Source organism: Arvicola amphibius, chromosome 11, assembly GCF_903992535.2.
Source record: "Arvicola amphibius chromosome 11, mArvAmp1.2, whole genome shotgun sequence".
In the NCBI taxonomy this organism is placed as follows: Eukaryota; Metazoa; Chordata; class Mammalia; order Rodentia; family Cricetidae; genus Arvicola; species Arvicola amphibius.
The window spans coordinates 72,793,563-72,810,840 of NC_052057.2; the positions used below are offsets into that span (position 1 = coordinate 72,793,563).

At 38.4% G+C, this 17,278-nt stretch overlaps 1 protein-coding gene across 4 annotated transcripts in view; it reads right to left on the minus strand.

Moving 5' to 3' along the window:
* C11H8orf34 (chromosome 11 C8orf34 homolog) overlaps positions 1-17,278 on the minus strand; it is a 365,888-nt gene that overhangs the window by 261,777 nt on the left and 86,833 nt on the right. For all 4 annotated transcript variants that reach the window (XM_038347783.1, XM_038347781.1, XM_038347782.1 and 1 more), the window contains exon 4: positions 6,641-6,769. In XM_038347783.1, the coding sequence (XP_038203711.1) occupies positions 6,641-6,769 (129 nt within the window). The remainder of the gene's footprint in view (positions 1-6,640; positions 6,770-17,278) is intronic.

A 17,278-nucleotide genomic window follows, 5' to 3' on the forward strand; every position in this document is an offset into this window, starting at 1 on the left:
ACATACAACATGGCTATTTCTATCTTTTCTTAAAAACTTTATCTAACACTGCATCCTTTCCTCCTTGATTCCATAAATACATTCTGGTTTTCATTCAACCATTTCATTACTCTGAAGATTAATTTTCTTTTGCCTCCATCAGATCCTTTTACTGCACAGTTCTCAGGTATGTGTGTGCATTCCCTATGAGTTGTTTTAGCTATGCGTCTGTAACTCCCATCCTATTACTTGTAACTTCACCTTCACCAGAAATTGCCATCTGAGATGTGCCCTTGGTTTCTGGAAATGGGACCGTGACTGACTCTGCCCATAGTCTCACGGTATCTGGGAGTAGAGTTTGAAGTATAATGCTCCATTATCCCCAAACTCTCCTGAACTCTTATTTGGGACACAGCGAGAAAGCAATCACCTTTCTTATGATGAAAACCTAAAACAGAACAAACTAAGTACATTTTTTTGTCCCTATTCCTACCCTTCATTATAATCAGGAAGCCCTGGACGCAGGTAGTTCTCTCAATTTATGTAAAATACACTAACTTCTACATTCTTCACTCCCGTCTTATGGCTACTGCTTTATTTCAGGCTCCCTTGCCCTCTGTCCATCAGTTCTGTTCACCACACTGCTCCAGTGATGACTGCAGCACAGACTGTTGGAGTGAGGCTCTCAGAGGCTCTGGGATGCACCAGTCCCTACTCCCATAGCTGTCTCCAGCTAGACTTCCGGTTTCCATCTTGTCTGATCCATTGCGCATTAACAACTCAAAACTCGCTCTTCCTTAAGCTCCTACCTGGAGCATCTGCCTTCACATCTGAGAGCATCCATCCTGGTGACACACTCTGTTGTTCCCTCATCTTCATCTTTGTACTGTCTAGACACGGCTATGATGTATTCTCTGTTATGAAGTTAGAAGTTCCACACACCCTCCCAGCTCTTACATCATATTCTAAAAGGTGTAAAAGTTATGGTTTTTCACACCATCTTCCAAACTACAGTGTAAACTTGAAGTGCAGGTCTGTTTATCCATCATCTTTGTCATTTGTCACTGACACTAAATTCATGTGATAATGTGAGCCACCGGTTGTTACATAATCTGCCTCTACCTTTTTCTCATGAGTTACATTTTATATTTCATGTTATCAAATCCACACATTTATCACAGGAGGGAAAGAAACAGGATGAATGGTGTGAATGCAAAATATTCCCCAAATGCTCATGGGCTGAGTGCTGAATCCCGGACTGATGGGAGCTCTTTGGGGGAATCTTTAGCAGGTAGGGTATAGAGAACATTGGTTTCTAGGAGTATGCCTTTGGAGGTTACATGGCCCCCAGTCCCCTTTCTCGCTCTGTGCTTCTGCCATGTGGGTTGTTATTCTCTAACTCCTCAGGCTGCTAGACCAGAGAAGATTTATTTTTGTATGCTCATGATTGACCACAAAATTTTCTGTTCCTTTGTGTCTTGACTGTGTTCAGATTGTTGCTATCAGTCACAGTGCGTTGATGTCTGCCTTCTGTTTCCCAACAGCTGAGTGCCTTTCCCTGACAAAGCTCCACACGGTCTTTTCACACGAGCTATGATGAAGAGGGCAATGTGGGGATGGCCTGAAGACAGTCATCCACCACTGCTTCTTCCAAGAAAGGTGCCAGATGCAGAAGAGAAGCAAATTCATAAACTGCGAGAAGCCTGGTTGCTCTGGGCATAGGAGTTCACTGAGCAAATGGTTTTCTTAACCAAATGCACAGAGCAGGGAATGGCTGCCTTTTCTCTTCACCTTGTTTCTACACAGTTTTATGTACTTGTTTGCAAGCATCGCTCTCCAGTTCATGCCATAGCCGCATGTAAAGCTTCCAGCAAACAAACCTGTGCTTAACCAAACCCATGTCATCTTACATCGGTGACTCTGAATTAAAGAAAAGCAGATCAGAATTGCAGACAGAGACATTCCAAAGGAGATATATGTGGAAGAGTCATGGAGCCAGCAGGAGCACTCATCCAGCAAACCACGACTGTGTGCAGTGCTAATCACTGTCAACTCCTTGGGAGTCTGAGAGTTTTGTCCTTAGAATGACTTCGCTGTCCTTAAAATCCTCTGGATCCAAAGAAGAGATTAAGGAAAAACAGATAATGACAGGGAAGTATAGTCGTGGAAATGTATGGAGTCTCAAAATCCTAAATCCAAATTCAGTCTAGAGCCAGACAGAGCAGCGGATTCATCTTGGAGGACAGAGTTGACCTGCAGCAAGGAAAGGCATGTCGGGTAGCAAAGGAAACTGTGCCAGATGGGATTTCAAGGAGAGCAGACTAAACAGATAAATGACAGGAAGCACAGCAATGGGATGTGGTACACCTGAAAGCCGTAAGACATAATAGAGGCACATCAATGGGAGGTGCTACATCTAAAAGCCATAAGACATAACACTGACAAGTTCTTGCTCTGAGCTTTTAAGTGGAGCCATGTGAAACAAGTGCCAGGACTTGAGAGGCACTTCAGCTGCAGTGTGGGCTTACTGGAGAAACAAACTGTGAGCGTGCGGAAGGGTGGCTCTCATTCCCAAATTATCTCCATACTCCTCCTGCTTCCACATACTCGCTGGTGTCCAGACTCCCTTGCAGCTTTTGTGGAATGCATATAAACATGAGGAGTGCCACTTGGCTTCCACACCCAGGCAATAGAAACTGGGTTTCTCAGGAACCTTCTCCTTCTGCAACAGCATTGAATGGTTTTTGTTAAAGATGAAAAAATTAACAAAATGGATAGAGTCTGCGTCTCTAGAATACCACATTAAGCCATTCTCCAAATGAGAATATATTTATCTCATGTCCCCCTACAGAAAGTCTGACCACAAGATTCCTTTTACATAGGAATAAGGCAACCAAGTCACTCATAAGATCAACAAGGCAGGGACAACAGTTTCTATTTTCCCTTGCACAACACAGGAGTAGAATGAAATGGGTCATGCTGACTAGCTAAACCAATCATCTAATCATGATATTAAGAGTGTAAGCTACTAGAGCCTGATAGGAGAAAGGAAATGAATCAAATTAAAAATATATTTCAAAGGGAAAAGGACCAAGGTTTGGTAATTTAGCTATGGTAGAGAAGATAGGAGAGAGAGAGAGAGAGAGAGAGAGAGAGAGAGAGAGAGAGAGAGAGAGAGAGAGAGAGAGAATAGTAGAAGGGTTTGATTAGTTATAGTAACACCACCCAAGGCAGCTTGCTAAAAGACCATCTTGGGGAGAAGCTTCTTTCCCTTTACTTATGCTGACTTTACTGTGGTATCCCTAAGTGGGGATCCATGCCAGCCAAACCCTTGCATGAAAGCCTGGGGAAAGTCTTGGTGAGAAATAAACACATTTGTGCTAGCTGTTTGGGAGCGATGAATACATTATGAGCTTGGGTGAGTTGGACAGACAGAGTAAAGAACAGAGTCAAAGGACGAATCACAGGATAGAAAGAGTTCCCGAGGAAGACCCTATACGCAGTAACGTGAGGGCAGGCAGGGCAGATCAAGCGGTCACCAGCTCTGCAGAAGACAGAGCTCAGTGAGTCTAAAGAAAGCACCGAACAGGGGAAATTACTGGAGCAGTTCTGTTGGGCAAGGACCACAAACCATGCCATTCTCTTGGGCAGCTGGAATCAACTGGCAATGGCAGTGAAAGTAATTCCAGCAGAGTCCCTGGTACTTTGAAGGGAGAAAGGAAGCAGACGCAGTGGAGACACTGAGTGCTAGCTGCTCTGCGTGACAGCCTGTATGTGAAAGGACAAAGGAAAATGAGAATGTCTGAAAAAAGTCAGATTCAAGAGGGGAGCTTGGTGTGTATGTGTGTGTATGTCTGTCTGTGTGTGTGCGCATGCGCGCGTGTGTGTTTCTCTCTCTCTCTCTCTCTGTCTCTCTCTCTCTGTCTCTCTCTCTCTCTCTCTGTGTGTGTGTGTGTGTGTGTGTGTGTGTAACATTAGATTGTGGAGCCTGGTTCAGCAGCCATGCATCTCCTCATGTAAAGAACAAACACTGGAAATGCCCTGGTTCATACTGAGATAGGCTGGGAATTAAAATTCACACTACAGTTTGAAGACTAAGAACTAAGATGTGACTATAATAGATTTCAATGATTATTTTAGATGAAGCCTACCAAAATTTGGTAATCGATACATTAGGGTATCTATCTCATTAAATTTAATTTCATACAATTGTTCTAATATTCTTTAGTGTACTCAATTAGAAATAAAAACTTCCGTGTATGACTAATCTTACATTTCTGGTGTCTTGTACATATCTGAGCATGTTATAGTCTGGTAAATATCTGTGACAGGCTGAATTCTAAAACACTTCCCAAGATTCCCACCTGAACAGTCCTTCCCCCCTTCCCCCGAGTCTGAGTAGGGCTACTGAGTGGGAAGAGATATTTGCCTCTTGATCAGAGCTCAATCTCATAGGCTTTGAACAAATAAGATGAGACCTTAACCTGTGTGAATCTGACCTCCCCAGGCACACCCTTTGGAAGAAGACGAAGTTTTGGAGAAATGTTCTAGCGTGTCCTGTAAGAAGCAGCAAATCACCAGAGATGCCTCTCCTCTACCCTCCTGCTTGAGATCCCCAGTGGTTCTTGCTTCCCCAGATTATCCTGAGGCATTAAGGAAGCCCACTATGGGCTTCAGACAACACAACTCTGCCCAGGAGATTCCCCTGTGTGCAAGTGCAAATATCTGTGTCCTCCTCAAACTCATACATTAAAGTCTGAACTCCAGTGTTACAGCAGTACTAGATGAGGCCTGGGAAATGATTCTAGAACAGTTTCCTCTGCTATTAATGGTGTTAGTGCCAGCTGCACAAAAAAGACACTCAGAGTTGCCTGGCCCTCAACCACAGTGGAAAGAAGGCACTGCCTATGAACAAAACTTCAAGCAAACAAGCAACAAGAAAAGGACGTCACTAAACAGGGATCAGCTAAGCACTTCATCTTGGACTTACCAACATTCATAATTTGGACAAGTATGTTCTATAAGTATAGAATGCACCAGTATGTGGTGCTTTGTTATAGAATCCTGAATGGACTAACATGGTAAGAAGTCTGGAAAAACACAGTCTAAACTGACACTTCGGCTGCAGACTGGTATGTATATTATGAAATACTTGTAGAGTCCCGTAGTAATCAGTTTTGCAGGCAGACCAGACTTTAGGGGGAACAACAAGGCAAGTATTTGTTGGGCTGCTGCACTGTTTTACAGGACAAAGTTTGATGGGTATGGATAAGGGTCAAGCACATTCTTCATTCATCTTCTTGGCTCATGTTTGTAAAGAATGAAGAAGCTTTTTTAGCCCAAACACTTCCCCAACTCATCAGACTCAGAAGTATTAGCATGCGCCTTTGCCATATTAGTGGGATCAGGCTCCTTTCAATTTAACAATAAGCTGAAAACCACTTTGTTGTTTTCTGCTTCAAAAGTAAATCTAGCTCAAAGCAGGAATTTTGTAAATCCTATCTCAGGGTTTAATATCTTATTGCAAGGCATCTTAGTTCCTCAACTCTCTTCATTGTATAAAAGTCTCAAAAGGTTCTACTTTTAAATGAAAATGATATTTTTGTAAATGTATAACACATAAAGGTATGTATAAATGTACTGTCTAACAATGCAATATACATGGGTATATAAACTTTGCCAAAACTGTACCAAGGGACAATGACAAACTTTGATACATGAAATTAGTAAAACTATGCTATTGGGAAAAAGGGATTCATTTCAGAATTATTAGCCTTAGATTGTATCAAAAGAAAATTATGATGAATCCGTAATTTTTAACGACTTATGAAGACGTCTGACTTTTTCTTTTTCTTTTTCTTTGAAATGGAGAAATACCTACACAGATTAAGATAGGAATATCATAAACTTGCTTCTTAAAACATAACATGCACATGTGTGTCTGCAAATTCAGTACACAGTCACCAAATTACATCAGTAAAATGCTTGTCGGATTTTCTGATCCCATAGTGGTAATAGCGACTGAAAAGCCACCTGAAGGACACATTATCTCACAGCTCCACCCTTCCCCAGGGAGCCACAGCAACTTCTTGCTGTTTTGGATATGAGAGAAACATATCATGGAAGTTAAGTGATTTATCTGCGGTGTTCACCTTATAGATCGATGACACAGTGAATTCACCAGGTCATGCCCTCAGAGTAGAGATGTTGCTTTCTGGGGGGAAAGTAAGCACCATGCTTTCATGCTAGGCTCTGAGAGGACGCTAAGAAGAATTTGACCCAGTTATTGACCTCAATGGTGTATAGACATCCAAAACTCATAGAGGAGAGAGAAATGCTTATTAGTAAGAACGACACCAAACAGTGCTTTTTAAAACAGAAGAATGAAGAAGAGGCCGCTGAACGTGCATTTGAGCTATGTGACAGAAACCATGCAAGGGGACCAGAGTCCAGCTGCTCCAAAGGCCCTATAGCTCAGCCTGTGGACAGATCTGAGCCATTGGACACAGTCAAACTTCCTTTCAGCTCTCACTCCCTTAGCATTCCTCAGCCTTACAAAATGATAATGAGGATGTCAGAAATGGATTACTGTCAATCGTGATGATGTTTGTACTTTAACATGGGCTCTGAATTTCAATTATTGTCAAGAAAATGAACTTACTTCGAGAGAGATTCTCAAGGGCTTTCCCCAGCTTCTTGCTCTCTTGAAGGATGTGGTTCAATTCATCAAAATCACGGCTTTGTGGTTTAGTCCGCCAGTTCCACTGAGGATGGTCTACTGACCTTGGAACTATGTTTAAAAGAAATGGTTATTTCATAAGCATGTTGTACAGTGATACAAACTCACCATTTATCGTTTGTGAAAGACTGCATCAAGAGCAATGTGCAGAATAAAATGATTAGGTTGGAGATGGCTTTCGTGTGAGTAAACAGCAAGGAGATTTAAAACTGGGCTTGAAGAAAATGTTTTAACTCAATAAATAGAAGGAAATATGAGAGCAATTATGGAAAATGGGAAATTGGAGTACTGATTTAAGTCTAATTACTTCAATAACTTAAAGGAAACCACAAGGTAAAAGTTTGCTCTACATAATGCTAAAATAAATTACTAAAAATCAGCCTAAAATTAATAAACTTAACATCATCAACTAGTAAACATGATTATGATGTCATCTTGTTATAACTTTTAAAAACACAAGATTATATATATGTATATATGTACATATACATATATACAACATATGTGTGTATATATATATATATATATAATTTCTCCCAAGTTCCCATTACAATTATGTTACAGCTAGGGAATATTTTTTTCTTTTAAAAAATAAATTGAAGATGGGGACGTGTTGGGAAAGGCTTTTCTCTAGGAAGACATAAATTGGGGTGATTAGCAGTAGTGGATTTAGCAAAGTAGAGAAAAAAGAAGCTCATAACCCAGAGTGAAAGGCAAAGAGAGTCAGTACCTCATTTAAACATGAATCCACCAACTCAGGAGCACAGCGTCAAAGCAATGAAGACATTAGAACTTAATGGGTTCCCAGATTTTAAGAGTCCAGTTATAGGATCCAGCAAAATTCAACTTTTGTTATTTCGAGTTTTTAAACAACATCAATAGAGATATGATTGTAAAAGCTTAAGCTTTGGGGGACAAAAATAATAAATTGAATTAACAAAAGACCTAACAATATAACTGTCCCGGAAGATAGGAGAAAAATCTTTAGAAATTCCAACAGAAAGTTACTTCTAACTCATAATTTTATATCAATCATAGATCCAATTGAAATACTTAAAGTTCTTGAGAGTTTCCCTCATCAACATTCTTTCTAAGAAAGCTGTTAAAGGCTAGGCTCTAGCTCAATGAATAAATAAACCAAAATTTTAAAATACTTGAAAGCAGGAATGGGTGAACTCTAAAAGCAAGAGAAAGAAGGAATTCTCATGATAACAGTGAAGGATGGTATCAGCACGCAGTTGGAAATATCTACAGGTGAACAAGTTAAGAATGGAGGAAATCAACAAAGGCTGCAGGAGAGCGCTCTCCAAGATGCTCTCAATGTCATAAAAGGAGAAAAAATGCAAAATAAAGTAGCATAAAAGAGAAGATGAGTTAGATCACATTGAGAGACTCTTTGGGAAGGGTTTAGTGAAGTACTAGTGATGAATATACAGAAAGCAAGATAAACAGTTAAGAACGCACCCTTAATTCTAGAAAATAGTAGTAATAAGTTCATTTTGCTGATAAAACATTAATTAATGTAGTGATGCTGATGCAGAATGCATCTTAGAACAAATCTGAAGTAACCACATTGCCCTGCTGTCAGGATGAGATGTGAGTTAATGTGTGCACAGCAAAGTGTGCAGGAGATTCCCAGATGATGCTTCAAGTTCATAAAGCTGAGAGCAGTTAGAACCTTATATGTTCAGATATGCAGACTAAGAAACTAAAAAATCATTCAAAATATCAAAATTGATCCCAGTTAGGTTTGGGAAGGAAGAATGGTAGGACTGTGTCGTGGCTGAAAGAGTAGATAAAAACAATATCTGTATTATTTTCTTCAAAACTTTGACTGCCACGCTTGTTAACTTGCTTTAAATAGATTCTTTGATCTGCAGTTTGTATCATTGCATCATGTAATTTCCTGTTAAACTGTGTATCGTCAAGGTCTTTCCTTACCTTTCAGTCTATAGATAATAGAATAAACCACAAATATTCCAAGTCCATGCCCAGGACTTGCCACGAGATTTGACCCTGAGTGCTCTAGGTTGGCAAACCTGGGCAAGGCCAGCAGACGACCTGACCTATCAACACCAAATCCTGGGTAGCTACTCACTGGTTCTAAGGCATTGGGTTTTTGGACCTTGTGTAACACCGGGAATTTCCCTGGCAACTCAACAGAGAAACTGAGATCAGTTCCTTTTTCTTTTTTAAAAAAATATTTATTTATTCATTATGGATACAATATTCTGTCTGTGTGTATGCCTGCAGGCCAGAAGAGGGCACCAGACCCCATTACAGATGGTTGTGAGCCACCATGTGGTTGCTGGGAATTGAACTCAGGACCTTTGGAAGAGCAGGCAATGCTCTTAACCTCTGAGCCATATCTCCAGCCCTCAGCTCCTTTTTCTATCTGTAGCCTGTGAAGATTCATGAATGTAAATGACAGCATGGGAATCAGATTCAGAATGATGGTGTGCACCTTATCATCATGAACAGGTTAACTATGCTTCCAGTTTCAATAGTTATCCTGATAAAGAACAGGAACAGGCTTGTGAAGTCAACTGTGTGAGTTCAAGGCCAGCCTGGTCTACAAGAGCTAGTTCCAGGACACGCTCCTACAGAGAACGACTTTCTCGAAAAACAAGACAAAAACAACAATAAAAAAAAATCACCCTTCAATTTATTTTTTTTCCTTTAATATATAAATATAACCTGTTCAGTTCATATAATGCTACTTGTATGTATATAATATACCAAGGACTGAAAATTTGGTATTACATAGACAGTTAGGGGGATCTTCCCAGGAAAGAATATTTCTCTTACTTTCCACATTCCTTGCCAGTAGCCACAATTCTCTAATTAATTTTAAGACCTGCTTGATAAGAGGGAAAACCTGCCTGGCACTGGAACCCAGCAATCCATATGGGGCTAGTGGTGAGGTCATGGATGTTAGAGGAGAAATTGCAACCACCATTTACTAAATAACATACGCCTCATGAAATTTAAGACCTAGGTGATCTACTTATTTAAGTAGAAATGACAAATTTATTATTTCTTTATGACGAGAAAACTCAGAATGCTTTCTTTCAAGCTTTCTGAAACGCTCACGGCTCTGTCACCTGTGGTCATTCGACTGTGCAGTGGCACAGCACAGCTCCTTGATGCTCACCAGAGCTTAATTCTCACTGATTGAACTGCTCATTGAGATTATTTATACATTTCGATCCTGATTTCTAAACCAAGAGATATACTATGCTTTTTTTTTTTTTTTATCAGTAGGCCAGGAAGTGTCCCCAGCACTATAGTGACAGCTGATTGAAGTGAGATGCTGTCTCACCTCTGCTTCCTACACTTAGGACATCTAAATGTTTGGACACTGTTTCGATGTCTTCATTCTCTTGTATTTATGTAATCTGTAATTACATCCTTATGCTTCATCCTTTCATTTTATCCTATAATTTTCCTGATAATCTCAATGTAACAAGGTATGTCTATTTGTGTGCTTTGTAATAAAACATTGCAAACAAAAAGAGCTTCTGGAGAGATGGCTTAGCATCTAAGAGCACTGGCTACTCTTCCAGAGGGCCCAGGTTAGATTATCAGCATGTACATGATAACTCACAGTCATTTTCAAGTCCATTTCCAGGGGTCCTGATGCTCTCTTTTGGCCTCTATTTATAGGCAGCAGGCAAGCATGTTGTATATGGACATATATGCAGGCAAGACACCATAAACATAAAATAAAATATAATAAAAATTAATAAATAAAAAGAAATGGAGACGTATTTCCCCAAATGCAAAGAAAAGCACGAATAGAATTACTGAGAGCTGGTTTAAGTTTTACAGTTTAACCTAAACCAACATATTTCTCTCAGTTTTCTTAACTGGTTTATGAATATGAAATGGGCAAAAAGTATAAGCATTCATTTCCATGTGCATAAAATTGATGAACAATGTCATTTTCATAATTCTGCCAACATTTTGTTTACTAGAGCAATCATCCCACATACTAAATAACTGTAAAGTACTTAACAACACTTTATTAGTGACTACCTGAATATCTATGACATACAGCTGTTGAAAATTAATAAACCATTGGATAGAATAAAGTTATTTTGTTTGTTGAAAAATTATTCTAACAAATAAATATTATCTTTCTACTGAGAAGTAGGCTGAGAAGTAAAGATATTCTTGGTTGGATCTTTTTTTTCTTTTTTGTATTTTGAGACAGAGCTCACTTTGCAGCCCTTGCTAACCTCAAACTTACAATCCTCCCACCTTCTAAATGCTGAATTAAAGGTATGTGGACTAAATAAATAACTTAAAAGAAAGAAAGAGGGGGGAGAGAGAGGAAGAGAGGTGGAAAGAGGGAGGGAGAGAGAGAGAGAGAGAGAGAGAGAGAGAGAGAGAGAGAGAGAGAGAGAGAAAGTTTTAAAATTTGAGGACATACTGGACAACTTAGTAAAACCTAGGTGGATATAAGAAAAGAAGAGAGAGACTGGAAAACAAGGAGGGGAAGGGAGCTCCACTGTGAAATAGAAATATAGCTGTGTGCTGGAGGACATTATAGAGACCCTACATTTTATCTTGAATGGAATGTAAACATATATACACACATAGCACCTATAGGCACATACAGCTACACACAGACACAAAAACATAAAAGCAAACACTTACTGTTACACAGAGAGAAACATACACACAGAAAGTTATACACACAGAGAAACACGGACTCTCCCCATAGGCACAGGCACACAACATACATACCCATAAATATACATACACAGTTGACAGCATTTTCTCTTATTTGAAAGTCAATAATTTTTAAAATATTTATTTGTGCCCATTTTTCTTTTAAAAATATGTGCGATGACATAGAGTCCCTTTTAAATTTCATTCTTCAAATATTTGTTAAGAATGGATCTTTCCAGCCAGGTGGTGGTGGCACACGCCTTTAATCCCAGCACTCGGGAGGCAGAGGCAGGCGAATCTCTGAGTTCGAGGCCAGCCTGGTCTACAAGAGCTAGTTCCAGGACAGGCTCTAGAAACTACAGGGAAACCCTGTCTTGAAAAAACAAAAAAAAAGAATGAATCTTTCCATTTCTATATAAGTTTTTATTTAATATATAATATATGTGTATGTATATATTATAACTTGAGCACTACTGTTATCATCTTCTACTTTATTGATTTGTATTGAATTCCAACATATATGTGTAATCCCCAAAGGAGAAAAAAATAATAATAAGGAGAAATATTAAGGAATGAACATGAATTGGTTAAATCATACCAGCACTATTGAAAAGTCATCTGTGTTGGTTGTGCTGCTATAAGACAAAAAGGCTTTATCACAAAACTTTTCCTAAAGCAAAGAAGGGCAAGATGTGCTGCTTAAAAGGGTTAATCCACTATGACAACCAGCAATGATTATGCATTTTTCATATGTCTATCCCTGCAGCCTGAAAACACAGAAATCAAAACATATATAATTAAAAAATATAGCTCTAAAATAAGATCTAGAAAATTTAGTATTCCTAGCTATAAAAATATTGAGAATCCTAGAGAGAAATCAGTGAGAAAAGGACTGAGTTCAACACCACAGACCAAGTAGACCAGCGGACACACACACAGACACTGCACTTCACACCAGCAGAATGACCACCGTCCTCTAAGATGGAGGAAACACTGTCACAGAAATCATGCTCACATGGCTGAGTAAATATCAACAAATTTGAAAGAATTGAAGCCTTATAAAATTTCCCCTTTCCAGGTGGATCCATGTATGTTTCTCTTAGGGTTCCTTGCTTCCTGGCTTCTCGGGGGTTGTGGTCTATATGCTGGTTATCCTTTGCTTTATGTCTAATATCCACTTAAGAGTGGATACATACTGTGTTTGTCTTTCTGGGTCTGGGTTACCTCACTCAAGATGGTTTGGTCAACTTTCATCCATTTACCTGAAAGTTTCAAGATGTCATTGTTTTTGACCACTGAGTAGTACTCCAATGTGAAAATGCACCACATTTTCTTTATTCATTTTTCAGTTCAGGGGCATTTGGGTTGTTTCCAGATTCTGTGTATTAGGAATAATGTTGTTGTGAACATAACTGAGCAAATGTCCTTGTGAAATGAGTGTGCATCCTTTGGTTATATGCCCAAGTATGGTATAGCTGGGTCTTGAGGGATTCCCAATTTTCTGAGAAACTGCCATAGACAAGATCTCCTGAGTAAGTTGAGAGGCAGAGAGGGAATGGGACTGGAAAGACGAGAGGTGGGGGGGGGGGGAAGGAAAACATGAGGGATTGGGAAAGTCAAATTAGGGGAAGGACAGAGAGGTGGGGCAAGGAAAGAGATTTCTTGATAGAAGGAATCATTATGGGGTTACCGAGAAACCTGACACTAGGGAAATTCCCAGGAATTCACAAGGAAGACTCCAGCTAAGAGTCTAAGCAATAGCAGAGACGGTGCCTGAACTGTCCTTCTTTTGTAAGCAGATTGATGACTGACTACCTTAATTGTCATGATAGAACCTTGATCCAGTAACCAATGGAAGATGCAGAGATCCATAGCTAAGCAATGGCCCAAGCTCCTGGAGTCTAGTCAAAGAAAGGGAGGAGAGATATTATGAGCAAAGGGGTCAAGACTATGATGGGGATACTCACAGAGACAGCTGTCCTGAGCTACTGGGAGCTCACTGTCTCCAGACTGACAACTGGGGAATCTGCACATAGGACTGAACTAGGCTTTAAGTATGTGGGTCACATTGTGTGACTTGGGTAGTTTGTGGGACCACTGACCATGGAACCAGTATTTATCCCTAGAGCATGAATTGGTTTTTTTTTTTTTGAGCCCATTCCCCATGAAAGGAAACCTTGATCAGCCCAGATACAGGGAGGAGGGCCTTGGTCCTGCCTCAAGTGAAATGACAGACTTTGTTGACTCCCCATGATAGACCTCACCCTCCCTGAAGAATGGATCAGGAGTGGGGTTGGGGAGAAAATAAGGGAGAGTGGGAGAAAGGGAGGGAGAAGGAACTGGGATTGGAATGTAAAATAAAAAGAAAAGATTGTTTAAAAAAATAAAAAGAAAAAAGAAAAAAAAGGTTATAAAATATGTTCCCTGACCATGGTAGAGCAACAGGAAATCAAAGGCAAACTGATACATGACATGAAATAAAACAAAATATAACCAGAAGACTTCCAGAAGAATTCCAAGATAAAGTGAAGAATAGAATATGTGGAGAAAACATATTCTAACCCCTGCAGGTATGGCAAGAGCAGGGTTCAGATGTGAATCCATAGATATATGCTCACATTCAAAGAGAAACTTTAAATACTTATGAAAACTTTGTTCCCTAAATAATAATAATGTCAAGTAGACAAGGAAGAGCAAATCAAGCCATATCTAGCAGAAGGTGGAAGAAATAATTATTAGGACTGAGAAAGATGAAACAGAAGACTGAAAATTACTAAGATAAAAGAGTTAAAAGTTACCTCATCACTATTGATAAATTAGTAAATCACTAGCAAGAGTGTTGTAGAAAGAATTGAAGACACATTATTAAAATCAGAATCTAAGTGACACATTATTATCGACCCTAAGGAAGCAAATTGGATAATCTACAATTAAAAAGATAAAATCCTAGAAACTCATAAAAACACCAAAACTCATTCAGAATACATTTTAGGTCTGAGGAGTAAAGTTGACAGAGTTATAAAAAACAAAGCAAAACAAATAAATAACTTCTCAAGGATTGGTCCAAAACAATTAGTTCAAGATAAGATCCTATAACAAACATCAAGTTTTCCAGAAAGGCAAAAGATTGATTATTTACTTCCTCTTAAGACCGTCTTTGCCCTCAACAAAAACAAAGACACAACTATACATGTGTATCGTTGATAAAAATCTATGTAGAAGTCCTCAGTAACAGAGTACCAAGCCAAATACAGAAGCATATTGAACAAATTACACACCAAGGATAGTCTAACATGAGAAAGCAATCGAAATAATATAACATGCTGATAGAATATAGAGAAATAATCACATAGTTGTTTTGAAAGTGATAGAATTTTGAATATATTCTTAGGATTTTAAATATTTGACAAACTGAGTCTAAAGAAAGTATCCTCAACCTGATAAAAGGCTAATACGGAAATCTCACAGTAAATGACTGTACTGTATAGGGTGAAGCTGAAAAATTTTCTTCTAGACAATAACAGGGCAAGGGTTCCTGAGCAGTTTTTGCTGCTTCTAGACAAGTTTGCACAGGAATTTCTAACTATAGAAATTATGTAAGTAAAGAAATTAAAAAGCATTCAGACTGGGAAAGAAGAAGCAAAATCTTCACAGTCTAAAGATGCGAGTGATCTTATATTTAAAAAGTCATAAGAATCCACACATAAGCAGAAGGATAACATGAGTAAATGTTTTCAGCAAAGTTTTAAGAAACAAAATGAACACCAAAAATGTCAATTTTGTCTTTATGTACTAGCAATAATAATCAGAAGGGAAAATAAAGACAGTTCCATGAGAGATGGCATCTGGGTAAATAAAATATTTAGTACTAAATTTAGCATTTATTCTAAAATTAACAGCAAGAAAAAACGTAATAAAAATAATTAAAGAGGATCTAAGGAACTGAAGGAGTGTTTCCTGTTGATAACTTAGAAATTTTCTTCTTTTAAAGCAGTACTCCCCCAAAGTAATCTATTAATTTAATGATGTGATCAGAATCCCATTTGCCCTGTAGAGAAAGGCAAAACTGACTTTTAAAGGCAATTTAGAATTTGAAAAATGGAGAGTATCCAAAAATAATTGTAAAAGAGAATTAAAAAGATAAAAAACACAATTCAAAGGCTCATGTGACCTAATAAGTAAAACAACATAATACTCACAAAACCACAAATAAACAGTTTAATTAAACAGAATTGTGATCTCAGAGTAAAATCACCCTCATAGTTATGGTTACTTAGTGTTCAACAAAGCAATAAATTTATGCAATGAGGAAAGAATATTTTCAAAAAATGATGCTGAGGAAGTGAATATACACATGTGAAAGAATGAAATTGGGGCTTCACCCCTATCACTTACAGAAAGGAACTCAAGCATTGGTTGCACATAATAGATAACACTATATAATTATTACAAGAGAAAGTTCTGAGTAACAGAATTGACAAGAGATTTTTAGATAGCATACTTAAAGTACAAGAAAAAAATCAATAAATTGACTGTAAAAGTTAGAAGTTTTGTCCATCAGTAAACACTGTCAAGAAAAAGATAGCAAGCTATATGGGGGAAAATATTCACAGATCATGTATTTGATAAGACTTGTGTCCAGATTATTAAAGATTATTAAAGAACTCATGAAACTCAAGGATAAAAGAAGTAATGAAACACCTAAATCTTGGCAAAGATCTCAACAATCATTTCTAGGAAGACACCCAAATGGTTGAGAAGTCACCAAGATGATGCTCAACATCACTGGCTTTCAGAGAAATGCAAATGACAAGAATAAAGTAGCATTTCACATCCATTGAGTGGCTGAGTTTTTTTAAATAAAAACTACAAGCACCAATGAATATGAGAGAATTACAGTGCTTACACATCATTGATAGTAATGTAAATGGAATAATTTCCATAGAAATTCTAGGTGTTCCTCAGAAGACTATACCCAGAACTATGGGATACTGTCTTGCAATTCCATGACAATTTATTTACCCAGATATCAGGGAATGCTTTTTAGTAAAGTGTGTGTATGAATGATCACAGCAACACAACCCACAACAGTCAAAGGTAGTAACGGGCGGAACCCTCATGAGGGGAGGAATAAATAGGTGAGTGTGTTATGCCCGCAGAAGGGAATACCATCAGAATAAAAATGCACATTCTGAAATGTGGATGAGAACAAGAGCTTGCTGAATGAAATAAACTCTCACAATAGGTCACAATAGTCAACTTCCACTCATTTGATGCCAACAGATAAATCCAGAGACAGACAACAGGTAGCCAGAATTGTGGGAGCCTGGAATGTCTAATGGCCACTTAGCGGGTATGGTATTAACTTCGGAAATGTTGAGAACGCTTCAGTTAAAGAGATGATTCAGCATACCCACTGTGATTGTACTAAAATGCTGTTGAGTTGTATGTTCAAAAATCATTACACTTTCTTTAAATTTTCACACCCGAGTAATAGTCACTTATATTCGTGTGGTATGTAAAAATCGTAGAAACCTGAACTTCTGGAAAGGATTTCCTTCTCCTTGAAGATAACCAAGGTCAGGATCAGTCATTCCTTTGGTTTTCCTGGGTGATATCCAATGCTGAGGAAACTTCTCATTTATTCTGTAACTTTGTAAAAGTTCACCTGGCACTCTTTGTTGTGTTGTGTTGTCCTATTCCTACACCCTTTCACCAGCAACAAACTATCTTGATCAATTTAATTTTTTAAATAATTATTCCAACTTCTAGAGTAGTGTTCATTGGAGATTTGGATAGGAATTATGTTTAAATTCTAGCACAAATTAACATATTGATATTTTCCCAATATACAACATGGATAGGGAATATTTACCCAATTGA